General features: G+C 40.4%; 1 protein-coding gene across 1 annotated transcript in view; it reads left to right on the top strand.

Moving 5' to 3' along the window:
- The window catches only part of ENPP1 (ectonucleotide pyrophosphatase/phosphodiesterase 1), a 115,939-nt gene extending 101,826 nt beyond the window's left edge, over positions 1–14,113 (top strand). Inside the window, exon 25 of the mRNA XM_017957412.3 lies at positions 13,808–14,113. Within this exon, the coding sequence (XP_017812901.2) occupies positions 13,808–13,927 (120 nt within the window). The 3' untranslated portion in view covers positions 13,928–14,113. The remainder of the gene's footprint in view (positions 1–13,807) is intronic.
- Positions 14,114–22,653: the final 8,540 nt, after the last annotated feature.

Genomic DNA, 22,653 nt, shown 5'->3' with positions numbered 1-22,653 from the left:
GAAAACAGACTAATAAAGTAAGTTTCCTGAGGCCTCCCAGCCATGTTTCCTGTTAAGCCTGCAGAACTGTGAGTCAATTAAACCTCTTTTCTTCATAAATTACCCAGTCTCAGGTAGTTATTTATAGCAATGTGAAAACAGACTAATACACCATCAATCCCCAAACCTCTCATTATCTCACTCTGCAAAGCTCTGTCCAAATTCTTCCCCTGCAGTGACACTGAACTTGGCCACTCTCCCACCATCACCTCTTCTTCCCTTGCCTCTGGTTTCCTAAAGCTCTTTGCTTATGTCACAGGGTAAAATACTCTTATTTCATAACATGTGTTTCTCAACAACTTAGTGGCTAGACATTAGCCTCTGTGTTCCTAGAGGGGACTTTGAGGTCCGTGTGACTTCATGGTAACCTCGGTGGCTATGGTAGATCTTGGCACATGGTAGATAGATGCTCATTAAATGGTTGTGGTTTTTGTTTTTACCACAGAATAACTTTTCAATTCTTTTTTGTTCCATGATCTGACCCCAACCAACCTATTAACATTATTTTTTTATTATTCATCTTCATGATATTTGCTAGATTTTTCTTAAGCCGTGGCCCTTGGTCTGCCCCATATCCACCTCATATCTTCTCTCTCCATCTTTGTGTGTGCTCTTCCCTCCTCATGGGTAGCCTTTCATGTTTCCTTTAGGGTCTTGCTCAAATGCCGTTTTCTCTGTGAAGCTATTTTCTCCTTTTCTTTTTGATTCTGCCACTCTCAGTAATCAGATCTCTACAGTGTTGCATCTGTCCACTAACTTCTAAAATTCCATGAAAAGGGGAAACTAAACTCATCCACTGTGGTTAACCAGACCACAAAGAGGAATGCTGGCGTTCATGAAGAATATTCTGAGAGCCTTGTCAAAGTCACTCCCTTGTCCAGACCAAACAGAGGAGTGTGGATGATAGAGATTTCGGATGTGGGTTGTGAAGGGGAGGAGAGCAAGGCTGGCAGAGGTGGAGTTCTGTCTATTTAAAGTAGCTGTCTGTTTGGCAGTGCTCCCTGGAGGAGACTGGGCTGTCTGTGCTCTGGGCCATATCAAAGGTGCCCTCAACACCCCACAGTTCAGGTCTGTTAGCTTTCTTCATAAAACCATGTTTGGAGAGAGAGCTTTTCAGAGGGAATTTTGGCTTGAAACTGGAAGAAAGCATGCCTGAAGTTTAATTGGGAAGTAAGGGCTATATCAAGGGGGGAAAGGCAGCAGCTTTGAAGTGGAAAATATCTTGCAAAGAGTAAAAATAGTGGCTTTTAAGTGGCATATGAGGAGGTTCAGTGGCCAGCCCTTTCATTAGCTGACTTCCTGTGCCCCACTGGGACTGTCCTCTGAGGGCTGATTGCTGCCTTTGATGCCTCTAACCAGCTGGTGTCACTACTCAGGCCAAGAATTTCAGGAAGACAGGTAACTTAGCAAAGAGGAAGAGAAGGTTTGTTTCATGAAAGCTGATCTACCAAGCACCATCTGGCAAGAGATTAATAACCAGAATACATAAGGAGCTCAAACGACTCTATAGGAAAAAAATATATAATAATATGATTAAAATAAAGGGCAAAAGATCTAAATAGACATTTCTTAAAAGAAGACATACAGATATGGGGGCAATGGGGGGAATGCAAAATAGCTGGCTAGACATAGCCAGATAGACACAGCCAGGTGGAACATCTCCCACAAAGGGACCCAGATGACTGGCATGCTTATAACAGATCCTCAGAGGGAAGGCACTGAGAGTGGATGGAGGGAAGACACAGAAGCTGGGTTGGAGGGGAAGAGACCCGGGAACACTGCCTGGGGATACTGCTCACTGGTACTGATTTTTGGACCACAGCAGCTCCAGGAGAATGGGTGAATTGAACTGGCAAGGAGCAACCTTATCTCTCCACAGGCCTCTGGAACCCCGGTAGGAGAAGATCCCTTGATCACTGTGGACACTCAAGTTGGCAGGAAATGCTCCTTAGAGAAGTCGTGGGAGGGCAAGCAAGCTGTCAGCCAGGAGGGTTTGATGTGGGAGCGCCTGAAGTGGAGCACAGCCAGGGACGGCCATCTCCCCAGGCCTGACTTGCTCCCATAGGAGACTTTAGCCCTAGGGGAACTGTCCCTCCTGAACTCTGCAGGGTGGTCTTGTCCATCAGACAGGGCTTATTCGACCTGAGCACCCCTTGGTCTGCTGGCCTTTCTGGGGTCCCAGCCTGGCCAGACCTGCTTGCAGGGCAGTCTTGGGTGCCCTGGAGGCCACAATGTAGCTTCTGTGCTGGCAGACGGTATCCGACTGGTGGAGACTCCAGCAAGGCTGCCCCTAGGCAACACGCCAGCCCATCCACCCCTTCCCCATACTGCAGCTTCCCTAGGCCCAGGAAACTCCTCATATCTCTTTGCTGGCACAAGTCTGCACAGGTAGGTTTTGCCTTCCTTGCCCTGCCAGTGCATGGGAGTGTAGTCTGCCCCCTGCCCCTTCTGGCCACCATTGAAGACAGAGCCTTGGTGGGCACAGAGCCACCAACTCCCCCCAACCCCCGCCCCAGCACCTGGCCCTTGTGCTAACACTGTGCAGAGAACTGTGGATCCTCCTCCCACCCTGAGTGATCACTCCTGCTTGCGGGGCACAGAGAAGGTGTCCAGACCTGCTCACACCAGTGCCCTGCCCCCAAGCCAACACCACATCTGGCAGTACCCTGCACCCAGTCTTCAGCATAGAAGTGAAAGAGCTCTACGAGGAGAACTACGAAACACTGCTCAAAACAATCAAAGATGACACAAACAAATGGAAAAACATGCAATGCTCATGGATAGGGAGAATCAATATAAAAATCAATATCATAAAAAGCAATTTATAGATTCAATGCTATTCCTATTAAACTACCATTTATATTCTTCACCAAACTAGAGAAAATTATTTTAAAGTGCATATGGAACCAAAAAAAGAGCCTGAATAGCCAAGGAAATTCTAAGCAAAAAGAACAAAGCTGGAAGCATCATGCTATCCAACTTCCAATTATACTACAGGAGTACAGTAACCAAAACAGCATGGTATTGGTACAAAAACAGACACATAGACCAATGGAACAGAATAGAGAACCCAGAAATGATGACATACACCTACAACTATCTGATCTTCGATAAACCTGACAAAAATAAACAATGGGGAAATGATTCTGTATTCACTAAATGGTGCTGGAATAACTGGCTAGCCATATGCAGAAGATTAAAACTGGACCCCTTCCTCATACCATACACAAAAATCAACTCAAGATGGATTAAAGACTTAAATGTAAAACCCCAAACTATAAGAACAATAGAAGACAACCTAGGCAATACCATCTTGGATATAGGAACAGGCAAAAATTTCGTGACAAAGACACCAAAAGCAATTGAAACAAAAGCAAAAATTGACAAATAGGATCTAAATAAAACTAAGGAGCTTCTGCCCAGCAAAGAAAATATCAACAGAGTGAACAGGCAACCTACAGAATGACAGTATTTGCAAACTATACATCCAACAAAGGTCTAATATTCAGCATCTCTAAGAAACGTAAACAAATTTCCAAAAACAACCCCATTAAAAAGTGGGCAAAGAGTATGAACAGACACTTTTCAAAAGAAGACATACATGCAGTCAACAAACATGAAAAAGGTTCAACACCACAAATCATTAGAGAAATGCAAATCAAAACCACAATGAAATACCATCTCAAACTAGTCAGAACAGCTGATGGCTGTTATTAAAAAGTCAAAAAATAACATGCTGGCAAGGTTGTGGAGAAAAGAGAATGCTTATACACTGTTGGTGGGAGTGTAAATTAGTTCAATCGTTGTGGTTAACAGTGTGGTGATTCCTCAAAGACCTGAAAACAGAAATATAATTCTACCCAGCAATGCCATTACTGGGTATATACCAGATATATATAAATCATTCTATTATAAAGACACCTGCACTTGCATGTTCATTGCAGCACTATTTACAATAACAAAGACATAAAATCAATTTAAATACCCATCAATGATAGACTGGATAAAGAAAATGTGGTGCATATACACCATAGAATACATGGTATTCCACAGCCATAAAAAAGAATGAGATCATGTCCTTTTCAGGAACGTGGATGGAGCTGGAGGCCATTACCCTTAGCAAACAAAGGCAGGAACAGAAAACCAAATACTGCATGTTCTTACTTATAAGTGATGAGAACACATGGACACATGTGAAGGAACAATATTTATTGGGGCCTGTCAAAGGGAAGGGGGTGGGAGGAGGGAGAGAATCAGGAATAATAGCTAATGAGTACTACGTTCAATACTTGAGTGACTAAACGATCTGTACAATAAATCCCCATGACACAAGTTTACCTGTGTAACAAACCTACACATATACTCCTGGACTTAAAATAAAAGTTATAAAAAGACACATAAATGGCAAACAGGCATATGAAAAGGTGCTCAACATTGATCATCAGATAAATACAAGTCAAAACTACAATCAGGTATCATCTCACCCCAGTTAAAATGGCTGATATCTAAAAGACAGGCAATACAAAATGCTGGTGAGGACGTAGAGAAAAGGGAACCCTTGTGTACTGTTGATGGGAATGTAAATTAGTGCATACAGTATGGAGAACAGTTTACAGTTTCCACAAAAAAACTAGAAATTGAGTTACCATATGATACAGCAATCCCACTTTTGCTGGATATACATGCAAAAGAAAGGAAATCAGTATGCTGAAGAGATATTTGCACTTCTATGTTTGTTTAGCACTGTTTACAATAGCTAAGATTTGAGAGCAACCTAAGTGTCCATCAACAGATGAATGGATAAAGAAAATGTGGTACAGATACACAAGGGAATACTATTTAGCCATAAAAAAAAAGAATGAGATCCAGTTGTTTGAAACAACATGAATGAAACTGGAGATCATTATATTATGTGAAATAAGTCAGGCACAGAAAGATAAACATCACATGTTCTTATTCATTTGTGGGATCTAAAAATCAAAACAATTGAACTCATGAACATAGAGAGTAGAAGAATGGTTACCGGAGGCTGGGAACGGTAGTAGGGGGCTGTCAGGGAGGTGGGGATAGTTAATGAGTACAACAAAAATAGAAAGAAAGAAAATGAATAAGACCTACTATATGATAGCATAATAGGGTGACTATAGTCAATAATAACTTAATTGTGCATTTAAAAATAGCTTAAAGAGTGTAACTGGATGATTTGTTACTCAACAGATAAATGCTTGAGGGGATGGATAACCCATTCTCCATTATGTGTTTAGTTACCATTGAATGCCTGTATCAAAACAGCTCATGTACCTCATCAGTATGTACACCTACTATGTGCCCACAAAAATTAAAAATAAAAATCAGGTGAGTGCCTTCTATGTGTTAAGACAGTCACAGGTTCTGGTGAGGGCAGGGAGGGAAGACATAGATAAATATATGTGTCTATTTTTTTTTTAGTGCTTTGGGTAAAGTGAATTGTTTTCATTTGTCTGAGAAGATTGACAAATAAAGAAAGAGAGAAAATAAACACACTTTTCCAATAGGAAGAGAACACTAAATATGGCAATGAAGCTTTCCCATGGAGCCCAGACATGGCCTCAGAATATTCTCAACACAGAGCTCGCGAGAGCCACTGGCAGCCATTTTCCACCTGCATGGAGTGGAGGCCTGTTCTTTATCCCGTCCCCATCCGTAACTGATGTTCTGCTCCTCCTTTCTGTTAACTCGTGGCGTTTGGTCTATCATTCCTGCTTTTGTATCCCAACCTTCTCTTACAAATGACTACGTTAAATTATGTTTTGTAATTTTGAATAGAGAACTCATCTTAGGCTTCATCTGTGGAAATCCTCTACAACGTGACTTGGAAATATCCCCCTCTGAAGAGGTTTCCAGTGTGCTTTAGTCAGACACCCTGGAGATATTAGTATCTTGGGACTAACTTTATATTAATCTCCTGTCTTGGGGGTTCTCAGACTACATAGGTAGTGCTACTTCAAACCTCAAGCAGTTTTATGGGAAGACTCACAGATATAAATGGTGGGGAAAATTGTTTTCCTATCCAGACAGATCGAACCGTTTCTCCTTATGCTAGTGGGTGGATTTTTTCTAAGCCACCCCTTCAATAAGGTTTTGGTTCAATAAGTGTTCTGGCTTTATGGGGGGATGGTCACGGGGAGGTGACTGTAGTTTCAGCTTCATCTGCTGGGTTCAGAGTTTACATTCTGTGCTCATGTGGATGCTAAGACTGCAGACTTTTGGTGACTGGGACTGGAAACCTTCCTCCCTCCCAGGGTGGCCTCCGTGTTATTTGGCACTCATAGCCATAGTTTTAAGTTTATTATTATTTGAAGACCCTGTAGAATTCCTCTTTTTCCTTGTGAGCTCAACAATGCATTTAAAATAATGTTGACTATATTTTACCCAGCATTTCTAGGTTAGTAGTGGGAGAATGTTCAGTTTATCTACAGCTCAGAAACATAAATCCATCCAGCGAATTCTGAACACCTGAGGTCATTCATTCAAGCAGTCCTCAGCATCCATAGATACATTTAGCAACAAAGTAGGACCAGTGACAACTGCTCCTTCTCTGATTATCTGAGTCCTTTGCAGATCTAGATATAGAAGACTGAGCTCTTCTTCACTCTCCCATGGCAGAAACAAATATATTACAGGCATGACCCATATTACTGATTTTTAATACACAAATGTGGTCACAATTTTTCTGTGTAATTAAAAAAAATCCAGATGCCTGGATTTTATTCTTTGTGCAATAATCCAGTGTCTCTCTTTTGAGGTCTTACTGTCTCCCCTAGATTATTGAAGAACTCCTAAGGATTATTCAATACAAGGCAGTTGGTCCTCTTCCAAGTCCCAGACAGAGAGCAATGGAGTCTGTTGTCCCTCAGTGCAGCTATCTCAGGCATTGCCACAAGGTGTCGCTGTTGGACATGGGTCTTGCTGGGTTCAGAGGCCACTTGTCTGCCACTGCAATTTCATCTGTGCTGGTACTCTCATTTGTACCATAAGGTTACAGTCTTTAGTTCACTCCAGATTTTTAGCAATTGTATTCTGATGCTATGGCAGAGTAGTTGGTCCTGAGGGTCTTTTAGCCTTAGCTAATGCTGTGCCAAACCAGTTCTCACTTAGGTTTTCCTGTTCTCTTGCATTGTGTTAGTGTTTAGACTGCATATATTTATTTCAAGAATATTATGCTTCCACATTCTTTTCACTTCTCACTTAATACAGATAAAGTAATAACTCTCATGGATACAGTGCCCTGCTATCTCATAATTTTTTGATCCTCAAAACTCACTCTATGCAGGCAGTACTGAACCCCAAAGAGGGGCAATGACCTTCCCAGGGGAATCTACAAATTAATAGAAGAGCTGGAAATTCACTGCCCACTGCACCACCACCAAGTCTTTTGGACAGTATCTCTTGCTGCATGGTAAGCAGTTTGAGGTAAAAACCAAATATCTCCTATACAGCTGCACATACCCTTGCTCCTCTAAGTGGAATTCGCCTCACTCATGGTCTGCTCTGAATTCTAGCAGTTGCAAACACAACACCAGTGGTTTTCTCAAATGTAGTGCTGGGACCAGGAGTATCAGCATCACCAGGAAATTTGTTAGAAATGCAAATTTTCAGATCCCACCTCAGACCTACAGAGTCAAAAACTCTGGGGATGGAGACCACCAATCTTTGTTTTAACAAATCCTATGCCAAGGATTTTGATGTTTGGATTAAAGTTTGGGAAGCCTTGTCATAAAACAATATTTCATCTATTAGGAACTCCAGACGGAGTGCTTATGGACATAAAGTTTTAAAGGCCTACAAAAATGTTTGTAAAGTTTTGTCTCCAAATCACAAAAGAAAAATACTAAAGTGTAAATCAGGACTAATGGGGCGACAGCAGTGGCTCACATCTATAATCCCAGTGCTTTGGGAGGCTGAGGCTCGAGGATTGCTTGAGGCCAGGAGTTGGAGACCAGTCCGGGGCAACATAGCAAGACCCTGTCTCAACCAAAAAAAAAAAAAAAAATAGCCAGGCACGATGGTATGTGCCTGTAGTCCTAGCTAGTTCAGAGACTAAGGCAGGAGGATAACTTAAGCCCAGGAATTTGGGGTTGTGGTAACCTATGATCCTGCTATTGCACTCCAGTCTGGGTGGCAGAGTGAAATCTTGTCTCCCTAAAACTTACAAACAAACTATAAATATTTTATTAACTATCTAAAGCACGAAAGAATAATATGTCAAATTATTCAACTAATCTGAATTCTTAGAATTATCTATGTATATAGTATGTTTAAAGCCACCAAAAGGGACTTGTTTTGTCATTTGGTTCTTAAATGTAGAGATTCAACTACTCATGAGGCATCTCTGCAGCTGAAGGTTAAAAACTGGGAATGACAGTTGTCAATTTCTAGAGATGTCTTCAGATGGCCACACGATGTCAGTGTAATACAAAAGAAAGAGCAAATGACTCTATTGCAGTGGACTTCCATTGCAACGTCTTTTGAAACAAAATCATCAGACGCAAGTGAAATGAGGGAGAAAAAAACCCAAACTGTATATAATCCTATTAGTCTTTTATGGCAGGGTGTCATGTTTTATTTTTATTTTCTTCCTATCTCTGCTCTTTTACCTGTGTGTTCTCCAGTAGCTGGGTTAGATGGTTAAGTAACATAAAGGGGGGGAGGGGGAAAGAATGTTTACTTAGCACTTATATATGAGCTACTATGTACCTAGCACAAAATAAATGCTTCAAATGATCCATTGAATGAAATACTAAATTTTGGTATTTACATTGACATACAGGGCATTTATTACTGCTTCCTTTTAAGATGGAGAAAGGTTTAGGAAGATTAAATTACATTCTAAGGCCACACAACTGGTAAATGGGGATCCAGGATTTAAATGCAGGTTGTTGAAACACTAGAAACCCGTAATTTTTTCCCAATACCATGCTGCATCTCTGAGAAGTAGCATTGATGATGATTATTGTCTCTAGACAATTTTTACTGTGCCAGGAGTATTGGTGCCATTAACAATTCCTTTGGGATCTGAAAATTTGTGAAATAATTTAGTCTTTTTGTGCCAGTATATTCAATATATAAAATACAGTATATTTCCATCTAAGAATAATTATTCTTGAAGTATGAGAAGTCCAGATTTGCTATCGTTGAGCTGAAATTCAAAAGCTGACATTTAAGGAAAATTTTTCTTATTAGAGAATCTATTTTGAGACTTTATTACTCCCTGTTCTCTTACAAGACTTTAAGTATAGCAAGTCTCATCAATCTGTTTTGTATTGGTTGCTTAGAGGCAGTCTGTGAGTACTGTATGGTTTGTCAAGTATACAGTCACCTCCTAAAAATGGTATTTATTGCTTGATCATAATCCTGAATGAGAGAATAGCCCATAGAAACTATTGACAGATGATTGTCTGTTATTGTTACTACAACAAGGGCAGATGTATTATGAAAAGTTTAGCTAATAAATATTCCTTTCATCCAAGTCCCTACTTAGATTCTTGGAAATACATCTTATTGCATGGTCCAGGGCTCCCCTACCTGCTACCTCTCTGCTCTGCCCTCAGTGTTTTAGGAGGAGGTCTAATTGAGGAATGGAGGTCCAATACAAATAATTTGCTTAGCAGTAAGTTCATGCCGGCAGATAAGGATATCTCATTCATTTTAGTCTTTGCAAGGTTGTAGATGAATATTGCTATGGCAACATGTTCTTGACATATTGAGAAGTGGAAAAAATGGTTATCAAATAGTTTGTACAGTATTTAACCATTAAAATTATATTTATTGAACAATTTAGATGGATATACACACCAACATGTAATAGAATAGTGCTGTTCAATAGAAATACATGAGTCAGGCCGTATTGTGGCTCACGCCTGTAATCCCAGCACTTTGGGAGGCTGAGGCGGGCAGATCACCTGAGGTCAAGAGTTCAAGACCAGCCTGGCCAACATGGTGAAACCCCGTCTCTACTAAAAACTCAAAATAAATTAGCTGGATGTGATGGCGGATGCCTGTAATCCCAGCTACTCAGGAGGCTGAGGCAGGAGAATTGTTTGAACCCAGGAGGCAGAGGTTGTGGTGAGCCGAGATCATGCCATTGTACTCCAGCCTGGGCAACAAGAGCAAAACTCTGTCTCAAAAAAAAAAAAAAAAGAAGAAGAAATACATGAGTCATATATGTAATTGAAAAATTTTCAGGAGTCCCATTAAAAAATAAAAAGAAACAGGTAAAATTAGTTTCAATGATACATTAATATATTCTTAAATATATTACTTTATACATTTATATAGTTATATATTTTACATAAAATATACAAATGTTTAGTATATTTATATTTAAATATATATTAAATTAGTCTATTAATATTATGTTAATGCCACATAGTAAAAGTGATATATTTTATTTAAGCCCAACACAATGTTGTTATTTCAATGCATATTCATTATAAAATTGATATATTTTACACTTTTTAATACTTAGTCTTTGAAAGCACATCTCAACTCAGACACTAAATTTCCATTGAAAATATCTGATTTGTGTACAGATTTTATAAAATTAATGACTGAAACATAGAGTCATATACTTAAATTATTCTAGTCATATATTAAACTTTTTCAATAACTGAACAGAGTATTGCTTTTTAAAGTTAAATACGTTCAAATTAAATAAAGTTTAAAAATTAGTTCCTTAGTTGCACTAGACACATTTCAAATGCTCAGTAACAATGTGTGGCTAGTGGCGACAGCTCTGGACAGTGCAGTGGTAAAGGATTTCCATAGCATCTCACCTGCATTTTCACATATAGACCTAGAGGATGGCTTTTCCGGTTCCTGCCAGCTTGTCCTGCTTTCAACATCATTTCTGTTACCAGGCTCAGCTCCCTGTGTCAGGCCCCTTGTGGGCAATGACACATATGGCACATGCTATAATTCTAGGGATGGCACTCACACTGTCGTGCACTGCTAGTGGCCTCCAGCTGATACCATCAGGTCAAATGTGGGTGGGTGTCCGGGGCATCCAGCACACTCAACTCCAGGCCTCTTTCTCCATCAGCTTCCTTCGTGATGTGCTCTGTTCAATCACCTCAACTTCTCTCCTAACCCACCCAAGATTGAGGCGGGCAGCCACAGCTCCACTGGTGATACATCCTTCCCCAAGAATTCTTTACCATGAACGAGCAACTTCTCAATGGCTCCATGATCAGAGACTGCTTATGTCTTGCTTGCTCATTCCATGAAGAAGATGGGATGAGGTTAGGCTTGAGGGTCAGACTTACACTTTTGCTTCCCATCAATCAGGGCATTATTACTAAAAGTAAAACAACAACAAGAGCAACAATGAAACTGAAAAAAAAAGGTAGTAATTAGATTCCAGAAGTTCTCTTTCTGAGATTGAGTGAAGAGACATCTGATTTTATCATTAGAATCTATGGAAATAATTTTACTTATGGTATAACAATTGTCTCTGCTTCAAAACCTGAAACTTAGTGGTCTTCAGACTGGAAACATGAATTCAGTGGGAAATGGGAAGTTAGAGGACTGAGATGCTCCATCACAGTCAGAGAAATCCTCTAATCACTGAGATCACCTGACTCTAAGAGTAATGGGGTTAGAAGTATAAGTATAAAAGAGTGATAGCAAGACTTCCTTTTGAATCTTGGGAACAGAAGTGCCACTTGCCTTAAGGAAGGAATCTGCCTTAACAACTGGGGTGACAATTTGCTTTAGACAAATCAAATCAAGAGGAGAAAAACATCCAAAAAAATATAGGCTTTTCTGGGATAAGAGTCAGAGACTCTTAATTGAAAGATCAGTTCAGGATAGCCCAGTGTCTAAGGAGGAACCTCTAGGGCCCACTGAGGGAAGGCATCATGCAAGGAGCCTGGAATGGGAGCTAAGAGGCCTCTCAGAAAACTAGAGAAAGAATGGTGTCAGGGCAGGAGTTCTGGAGTCAGGGGGAGTAGTTATTTGGAGCGAGAAAATGAAGGCATATTTTTGGCTCCAGATCATCATAAAAATGTAATATACTTAAAAGCAAGCTCTTCAACAGGCCCCACTTCCATGAGGCCACTGGGGTGCAATGTCTACAGCTTACTACTTAAGCATCCTTCCTTCCACTTCCTCCCCTTCACTCCCGTTCCTCAGTTTTAATTTCAAGTTTCTAGCTTTTGTGCTGCTGTCTCACACATAGCTCCTATTCTTTGACCTTTGCAAAATGACTTTTTAGTTTAGTTTCTTCTTAAGGTTCTATTTCTGAGATCCACTTTTGGGATGCATTTTTTCTCATCCAGAATAGTCTCGGGATAATACATCTTTGGAGCTATTTTATTCCTTGGGCAGCATAGGCACAGAGACTTTTCAGAGGGTCATGAAATGACTGAGTCCTGAAAAAATATGCATAGGCTCAAAATAATATTAGAAATGGGAAAATTGAAAGTAACAAATGTTAAAGTCTTATGACTATAACACTATGTCAACTGTATTAATTGTAAAATTTAGGATGCATACGAATTTCATTACATTCAAAAATAATTTTGGAAGTTGGGATTTCTTACTTTGAAAGAATTCCTAAGTATACAGGGTGATGATAGTCAACAAATCATAGCCAATCATAAATCAAATGCCACTTGGAGGCAAATGATTTCAAAAGCAAAATTATAAACATCCCTTCAAAAATGTACAGTCCTGAATTATATTTAATGTGGGATGAGGGTTTCTTTTGATTTTTTAATATGCTATAGAGAGGAACCTCCACAGTAAGAATTCTCAGAGTTTATTAAGGCCTTAAAATGACACTGAAAACCCCTTTCCACCCAGACCATACCTGGCCTTTCCATTTCCCTGACAGGACAATTGCACATAGTAGGTAGCGTGGTGTGTCAAAAAGAGTCAGTGGAACATATAAATTTCTAGCAGTAAGAATTTTGGCAGTGGCTGGATGCGGTGGCTCAGTCCTGTAATCCTAGCACTTTGGGAGGCTGAGGCAGACAAATTACTTGAGGTCTGGAGTTCAAGACCAGCCTGGCCAACATGGTGAAACCCTGTTTCTACTAAAAATACAAAAACTAGCTGGGCGTGGTGCATGCCTGTAATCCCAGCTACTCGGTATGCTGAGGCAGGAGAATCGCTTGAGCCCAAGGGGCAGAGGTTGCACTGAGCCGAGATGGTGCCACTGCACTCCAGCCTGGGGACAAGAGCAAAATTCCATTAAAAAAAAAAAAAAAGAAGAATTTTGGCAGCTTCATTAGCCTTTCTGTTCTTTCGTTTATTTGAATATGCAGATATTTCTTATTTCTGGGAGGATTACAGATGATGCTACCCAGTGGGTTGGTTGTATAGTCTGGGAAAAAGAGGACAGGGGTTAAGTCTTTGTACACAGTGAAGAATAGGCTGTTCAATTCTCCGTAAGAGTAGAACTGAACATAGGATCAAATACTTATCCTTATAAAATTTGGTGTGTCCAGGAGCGGTGGCTCACCTTTGTAATCCAGCAATCTGGGAGGCCAAGGCAGGAAGATGACTTGAGCCCAGGAGCTTGAGAGCAGCCTGAGCAATACAGCAAAACCCTGTGTGAATTTAAACTTTAAAAAGATGAAATTTGGTATTGTCTATTGCAGGAAGGATACAGTTAAGGTGGTTGTACACATTTGGTCTTGTGGTAGCTTGCATTGCTGTTCCAAGGATTCATTCTCGGCCCTGTGAGATAATTATGCATTTTCACCTCTTACCATGTTCCTTGCAGAGCCCCTCTTTGGCAGCATACGCTTCCTGCACCAGGTCAGGTTCGCCGTGTAACTTGCTTCAGCCATTGGAAGTGTACAATGCTACAGCCAAGCAGCAGCTTGAAGGGGGAATTGTGTGATTTGGCTCTGCCTCTTACTTTCTTCCCTCTGCCTCAGGAAAGATGGTATGTCCCCAGTAGGGGCTACTCTTTTAGCTTGGTTCCTGGAATGAGAAGGTGCAAAGAGCAAAGCCACAGCAACAGAGGTACAGCTGCCAAAATGTAATTGTGCAAAAGAATAAACATTTGTTGTTACAAGTCACTGTGATTTGGGGGCCGTTTGTTTCTACAGGAACGCTGACAGAGTTGTTCAGGAGGAAAGCTCCCTAGTAGTTCTTCTATGATTCAATTTGAAAAATGGGGCTTTTTGTATTAATCGGTAAAACAACAACAACAACAACAACAACAGAACAGTATGTTCCACTCTCCTAGAATAGTGTTGTACATACCTTACAGTAACTAGCACTTTAACAGAATTAGAGAGTTAACATGAAGTGAATCCTTGTCATGGTGTCACTAGGTTCCACGTCAGGATGCTGGGAGTGAAGTCATAGACGTATTTGAGCGTCCAATAACGTTACTTATTTGTCTCTAATGACACCTCCTAGGATTTACTGAAGTAGGCAATTTGCTTTTTTCAACTACAAGTGTGAAATATTCTTGTTGCCAATTTTGCTAGTGTTAAGAATTCTTTGCAAGGTAGTTTCTGCACTTCATGGAAAATCAACATTAAATAAATCAATTCAGCTCCCAACGGCTTCATTTAACACACTGCTTATTTCCATATGGTGTGAATCTGTTCTTTCTTCTCTGAGCTTAAATGAGGTACCTTGACTCAGAAGAACATAACCTTTTATTAATTATAGAAAAGTAGAAACTGCTAAGATTTTGGTGTTGCTGTTGTTGTTTCTGGTTTATTTTGATTGATTGATTGATTGACTGATTGAATGCTACTTTTAAGTGTTCTTGTGCAACCATCTGACCAGGCAATGAAACTTTAAACAGAGAGATTGTCTTTCTTTGGAAGCTTGGGATTATTGCACTATTCTGAACATTTCCGTATTATCCCATGTGGAGGAGGCATAAAGTAATTTCAATAAACAACCAGAATAGGCCAGGCGCAGTGCTCACGCCTGTGATCCCAGCACTTTGGGAGGCCAAGGTGAGCTGATCATTTAACGTCAGGAGCTCGAGATCAGTCTGGCCAACATGGTGAAATTCCGTCTCTACTAAAAATACAAAAGTTAGTTGGGCATGGTGGTGGGCGCCTGTAATCCCAGCTACTGGGGAGGCTGAGGCAGGAGAATCGCTTGAACCTGGGAGGCAGAAGTTGCAGTGAGCCGAGATCATGCCACTGTACTCCAGCCTGGGCAACAGGGCTAGACTCTTGTCTCTCAAAAAAAAAAAAAAAAAAAAAAAGTAATAATAAAATAAACAACCAGAACAGTGCTTTCAAATCTCACTTTTGGTGATGGAAATGTTCTATATTTGTGCTGTCTAGAATGGAAGCCACTAGCCACATGTCACTACTGAGTGCTTGAAATATTGCTACTGTGACAGAGAGGGATAAAGAAGCTGAAAACATATCACCAGGATTTAGTACTTTCTATATCTCTGCATTAACTCTTCTTTCTCCTTTACAGTACCTTCAGCCTCAGATAAGCTGTTCCAAGGTGGCTATTGGCACTTCCAGAGCTAGATTTTTCTGGGCTCAGAACCAGCACAAAAAGCTACAATCTTTGTCACAGAAGTCCCAACAAAATTCTTGAGCTTTCATGGTTTAGGCAGGCAGAGGCTAACACTTACCTCTGAAGCCATCAGTCATGACAGTGGCAGTGAATGTGCAGGCTGATTTAGCCCAGGCAAGCCTTAGAGACCATGAGTGGGGTCAGCTTTACCCAAAGCACATGGGCTGAAACTTCGGTAATAATGGTTCCACCAGAGCAAAGATCAGCAATTTTTGTTTTCTGAAAAGGGCCTCACAGTAAATATTTTTAGCCTTTGTGGGCCGTACAATCTGTCACTCAATTCTGCCACTGTAGCTCAAAAGCAGCCATGGATACTACATTTTTTTTTTTTTAAAGGGCATGACTGTGTACCAATAAAACTTTATTTACAAAATCAGAGAGCAGGTCAGATTCAGATGACAGGCCATAGTTTGCAAACTCCTGCACTAGAGAGAGATTAAGTACACTACTTATCAGCCTGGAAGTCAGGCTATAAAAGCAAGCAACAAATGTCCACCACATGCATAGAATAATATAGATATCCTGCTTCTCTGGGTCTTTAGCTTTTCTCTCTCTTTGTAATAAGAGCCCTAACAGATGACTTTAGGAAGCTCTTTTTCTTCCGAAGTTCACCTGACCTCAAATTAAAATGATCTACTGAGTGTCCAGGTGGTGGCTTTTGCAAATGCTTGGGATCCAGGCAGAAAGGTAGCAGCCTTCATGGTAGCAAGCCTATGGACAGTAGCAGCTCCAGAATCAAATGATTTGCTTCTAGATATAACACTTTCACATGCTAAAATATAAAACCTCTCTCCTCAGGAAAATTAATCTACTTCTTCCCTAGTCTTTCCAATGCCAGGTAATAGCACCACAGTTTTTCCATTCATTTAGGCAAAAGGCTGGGGTGATATATTTTTTTCCTGTTAATATCCCCCACCCAACCTATCAGCAAGTCCCAAGTGCAGAATATGCACTAAATCTGACCACCGCGTTTACCTCCACCAACACAGCTCCCACCCGTGTCACTACATGCCTCTCCTGGACTTCTCCAGTAGCCTCCCCACTCTCCCTCCTACCTCTTGCTCCTGTCCTTTCTCAATTCAGCAGCCAGAATGATCTTTCTAACATCTAAATCCTCCCATGACCTCTAATTATGTTATGTTATGTTATGTTATATGTTATGTTATTCATTTATTTATTGAGATGGAGTCTCCCTCTTTCACCCAGACTGGAGTACAGTGGCATGATTTCGGCTCATTGCAACCTCTGCCTCCCAGGTTCAAGCAGTTCTCCTGCCTCACCCTCCCAAGTAGCTGGGACTACAGGTATGCATCACCACACCTGGCTAATTTTTTTATTTTTAATAGAGAGGGGGTTTTACCATGTCAGCCAGGCTGGTCTCGAACTCCTGACCTCAGGTGATCTGCCCTCCTCGGCCTCCCAAAGTGCAAAGATTACAGGTGGTGAGCCACCATGCACAGCCTCCTTGTGTTTAAAACTAAACCTCAGCATAGTTTACAAGGTCTCTATGACCTAGACTTCCTCAACCCTCCCAGCCTCATCTCCGAACACTCTCTCCTTTTTAATTGGAGCTGAAAGGAGGAGGAATAAAGTAACTTCAATAAACAACCAGAACAGTGCTTTCCAATGTCGCTTTTGGTGATGATGGAAATGTTCTATATCTGTGCTGTCTAGTGTGGAAGCCATTAGCCACATATCACTACTGAGTGTTTGAAATATTGCTACTGTGACACAGAGGCTGACTTTTACACTGTATTTAATTTTAATTCATTTAAATGTAATAGCCACATTTGTCTATTGGCTACTATGGACAGAAAAAAACTAGAATATGGGTAAAACTGATATAAATGATAAAGTTATGAACAGTATTTGTTAGGGCATCTTAAAGGAAAGAGAACTGCCAGGAGGTTATGGGATTCAGGGTAGTATTCAAAGATCATGGAAGTGACTTCTGGGAAGGGCTTTAAATGATGAGTGAAGTTGACTTAAATATAGATGTATATGTGCTTATATATACATACACACACATACATCATGAAAAGATCAAGGAGAGAATTTTTCAGGCAGAGACACTAGATTAAGTGAAGTTACATGTGGAAACTATTTAGGAAATACGAGTAAGTCCAGTTTGGTTTTTGCATAAAAGGTATGTCCAAGAGTAATTTGAGATTCTTGTCGTTCCTTCGAGGCTATTTTGCAGAAAATCTTTGATACCATACAGAAAAGTTAGTATTTATCTTGATAATAGTTAAGAAGCTACTTAATTTTTTTTCTTTTTTTTTTTTGAGCAACAAACTTATGTGATCAGAGATATTAACCTGGCATCAGTAATTAAGAAGGAGAATGAGGGTGGAACAGCAAAACTAATTAGCCGACTCATACACACATTGCCATCAAAAATAGTGAGGCCTGTAATGAGAACTATGGGAATGGAAAGTTGGAGATTATTTAGAAGAGATTTTCTGAGTTTGGAGTTATGTGAATATGTGAATAGAGATTGGCAATTGCTTCTTGTCTAGAAATTTCTGAAGATAGGATGGCCTGCAGTGTTGACTTCCATCATCAGGGCAAGAAGGGACTTCGTGCCTGGGAATAAGATGGGGAAAGCCCAACTCAGCCTCACTTTTAGGAAGCTTTCTGAGAAAAAAAGGAAAGAAGACTTTGGTATCCACCGATCACTGAAGCATATGAGGGGTTAGAAGAAGTGCAGGAGTGATAGGACTAACCAGTGATCAGCCCCCTTAGGAAGCCGCACTTAGGCTTGGCAGTCTGGATAGATTGTGGGGCTAAAGAGAGGCGTGATTGTCTCTCTGGGAATGGTTTCCCAATGACTGAAGAGGCAGGAAGAAAGCTGATCACCAACCCAAGGAAAACAGGCCCAACATTTTCACAGTCTCATCTGTAGGAGCTGTTAGCAGCAGCTGCATCATCCCAAGTGAAACCAGGGATGCCTTCCTTCCCAGTTACATGTGACCGGATATGTAAGAGAAACCTGCTTCTGTATCCCTCCAGGAGCTCCCTTCAACCCTTAGGAACTAGATGTACAAGAGGAATGAGGTGGGATGTGAGATGAGGGTGTGTTCCTCCAGAGACTGTTTGCATTTTTTTGCATTTCCTTCCACCAGTTGCCTTGCTAGTACTACAGCCTGAGACTACTTTTTAATTAACAAACTGTATATTTTAGAGAAGTTATGTACATTATGTATATCTCTGTGTGTATACATGTATATATATGCATGTTTATGTATAAGTGAAATGAATGACAACAGTGATACAAGGGACAGGAGGGAGGAATTCGGGTTACTTGTTATTGTAAAGTACTTGTATTATCCATGAAGCTGTATAGTGTTATATGAAAGTGAACCTGGCTGGGCCGGGAGCAGTGGCTCAAGCCTGTAATCCCAGCACTTTGGGAGGCTGAGGTGGGTGGATCACAAGGTCAGGAGTTCGAGACCAGCCTGGCCAATATGGTGAAACCCCATCTCTACTAAAAATACAAAAATTAGCAGGGCTTGGTGGCAGGTGCCTGTAGTCCCTGCTACTCAGGAGTCTGAGGCAGGAGAATTGCTTGAACTCTGGAGGCAGAGGTTGCAGTGAGCTGACATTGCACCACTGCACTCCAGCCTAGGTGACAGAGTGAGATTCCATCTCAAAACAAACAAACAAACAAAAAAAACAAAAAAAGAAAGTGAACCTGGGTTCGTTGTAAATGTGTATTGCAAATTCTAGGGCAACCGTTAAAAAAAAAACTTTTTAAAAAAGTAGAATTGATTTGCTAAGAAAGGAGAGAAAATGGAATCATGTAAAACGCTCAGTTAATGCCACAAAAGACAAAAGCCCTGTGGAACACAAGAAGAAACAAAGAACAAGGAACACATAGAAAACAGTAACAAATATGGTAGATATTAAGCCAACTATATCAATAATCACTTTAGAGGTCAGTGGTCTAAATATGCCAATTAAAAGACAGAGCTTGTTAGAGTAGATTAAAAACACACCAGCCATGGTGGTGCACTTGTGTAACCCCAGCTACCTGGGAGACTTTGCACGGAGGATATTGAGCGTAGGAGTTCACGACCAGCCTGTGCAACATACGGAGACCTCGTCTCAAAGAAAAACAAACAAACAAAAAATCAAGACCCAACTAATTATTGTCTGTAAGAAACTCGTGTTAAATTGGTTAGACTCTGACAAAACACCCACAGGTTAAATTCTAGTAAAATACTTTCTCCCGAAGGTAGTCCCTGCTCAGAAGGGTACTCTGATGTACTTCAAAATGGTTACTTTCCTCCTCCCACTGCTGGAAGTGCAAGGAAATTTTTCTCCAATATTTTGGGAGATAAAACTCCCCAAAACATGTGTGGGTGGAGGGACAGGGAGCCCATGACTGTATCTGGAACCACTTTTTATATAAATGAATCTCTAAATTGAAGTTCAAATATTTGAGTGTTGGTGAAAAAGAAATGGAGTTATTCTGGTACTTGTGACTCATTACTTTTTTTTTTTTTTTTTTTTTTTTGCTTAAATTGCCTCAGGTTTAATTATTGGGAGCTCCTTCAAGGTGTCTTTTCAGTATAAAACTAACATTTTTTCAGCAATTTCTTACTTGCTGGTGCCACAAATTTTTGCAGGTTTATCTTGTATTTTCTCTGCCTGAGCCATGAAATCAGCCATTTTTCCAAAAAACCCTAGTTCCTTTTATTGGACATTATTAAAATTTGGATTCTACATATGTTAATTGTTCTGAGGTGTCACAGCTCTTAGGATTGATCACAGTTCAGTTGACAGAAAATACACATACACCTATGTGCATATATAAACCCATTCTATATTTATGTCTGTGTATACATATACATACGTTGAAACTGTGAGTTGTGCTATGCCCAAGCCTCACAATTGTTCATTACTTACCCATTGACTTGGCTTGACCAAATGTTAGTCAGGCTTCTCCCTACAGGCCCCAGAACTTTATCTTATACCCAAGCTTTTAAGCAAATGCTAAGATACAGAATATCTTCTCAGTGGCTCGCTCCAAGTATCCGGTGACCAAAGAGAATAAAAATTTACTGTCAAATGCCACTCTCATGCCATCTGTCTACCCCCATTCGCTTGCCCCACTCTGTCACAAACCACAAACTTCCTGCTAGCCCTATTTACTTCTCCTTATAAAAGAAAGGCCTTTTTCTGTTCAAACTTTAGACTTTGCCACTCCTGCAATTAGAGTGTTCTCCCTATTGCAAAGTCCCCTTCCCCATATTGCAGTGCAGTTGATCCTTGAAAAACACAGTGGTTAGGGGTGCTGACCCCTTGCGCAGTTAAAAATTCACATAAAATTTTTGACTCACCGTAAACTTAACTACTACTGGCCGACTGTTGACTGGAAGCTTTACCAGTAACACAAACAATAGATTAACACATATTTTGTGTGTTGTATATATTTGACACTGAATTCTTATAATAAAGTAAGAGAAAATAAAACGAAAAAAATACTATTACGAAAATTATATGGAAGATAAAATATATTTAATACTTATTAAATGGGAGTAGATCATCATAGAGGTCTTCATCCTCACTGTCTTCATGACGCGCAGGCTGAGGAGAAGGGAAAAGAGTACGAGTTGGTTTTGCTGTCCCTCGGCATAGCTATTATTGAAAAAAATTCATGTATAAGTGGATTTGTGCAGTTCAAACCCATGTTCTTCAAGGGCCAACTGTAGCCTTTTTGAATACAATTTCTGTTTTAATCTGGCTTTTAAAAAATTTGACCACTGGTACTACTAATGGCAACCCAATACCGCAGGTGTTTGAATTAATCAGTTAATTGCTTTTATTGAAAGAATGTCTCTGATCTTTTATAATTTATATTTTCCTCAAGATAGATGTGTAATGAAATAAAATCTAACCATTATTAAAACTGAAAAGGGGGAAATGGAGGATTCATTGACAATGGGGTGTTTCTGTCCGGGTAATTGCATTTGATTTCTAACAAGTAGATTCGTACTTCTGGTAATAGAAATACAGAATCACACAGAAAAGCTGGTTTTGAGGGAAATTATGATGCTGTCTTAGTGTGGAGGGTAATAAGACCAATAGTCTTTTTCTTTTTCTCCAAAATCAAAGATGATTCACCTAAGCATGTTTCAACAGAACCAAAACAACACCCTCCACCCTAAAGATTCTTCAAGCAGATGATCCCCTGACTGAGCTCTTTTAGATACACCCAATGGTGCTCTCAAACATCTCCCAGTAGAGCCTCTTGGCTGTTGCTCCTGGCCATGGCAGCTTCCATTGGTTGCTCCTTTCAACAGTAATTAGCATGGGTTTCCATAGCAGCAGCTTCTAGCAGCCACTCCTTTTGGCCTGGGTCCTTACCACCAGCAGCACCTCCCTGCAGATCTTCCTGCTGGTGAATGCTGCTCCAAGTGATTAATGACTTCCATTCCCCTAGAATCTCATTCAGTGAATCCTAAAATGTTCAATTTTAAAGGACCTCAATCCCAAACATCTCTACAAAACGTCGGATTTCTTCAATAGCTAGAGGGAGCATTTGATTTCTAGCAGCACCCCCAAGCCAGGTCTCAATAGGCTCCTTACGAAGCCCTAGGGGGCAGTTAGAATGCCACACTGTTTTTTCAAAGTCCTTTATTATCTCCATTGGCTACTATACATACCTCTGATAGAAGAGTCCCATAGACAGACATTCTGGGCTTCAGGCTTGAAATATTGGTGAATGTTTTCTCATCAAACGGATCCTCTATGTACTCCGGTTAGCTGAGCATCTTCTGCATATGCGTGGTCACTAAACTGCCATGTTAGGGAAAGACTAAAACCACAGACAGAAAATTGACAGACTCAAATTAAAAAGGATGAATGCCAACAAGAAATGTTATGAGTGAACTACAAGTGTGTTTCATACAATCCAGGGTCCCATTCCTAGTTGCCTTTCCCACTTTCTTTTGCTGTTCACCGAGGCCAAACACAGGAACATACATTCCCAGTGCTCAGGCAGAGCTCCTGTCCTCCCTAGAAATTGTCTCCTAAAGTTCACACTAGAAAGCA

The sequence above is a fragment of the Papio anubis genome, chromosome 6, assembly GCF_008728515.1.
Source record: "Papio anubis isolate 15944 chromosome 6, Panubis1.0, whole genome shotgun sequence".
Classification (NCBI taxonomy): domain Eukaryota; kingdom Metazoa; phylum Chordata; class Mammalia; order Primates; family Cercopithecidae; genus Papio; species Papio anubis.
Note: the sequence above shows the minus strand (reverse complement) of the source record. Positions and strands in the feature narration are given on the sequence as shown.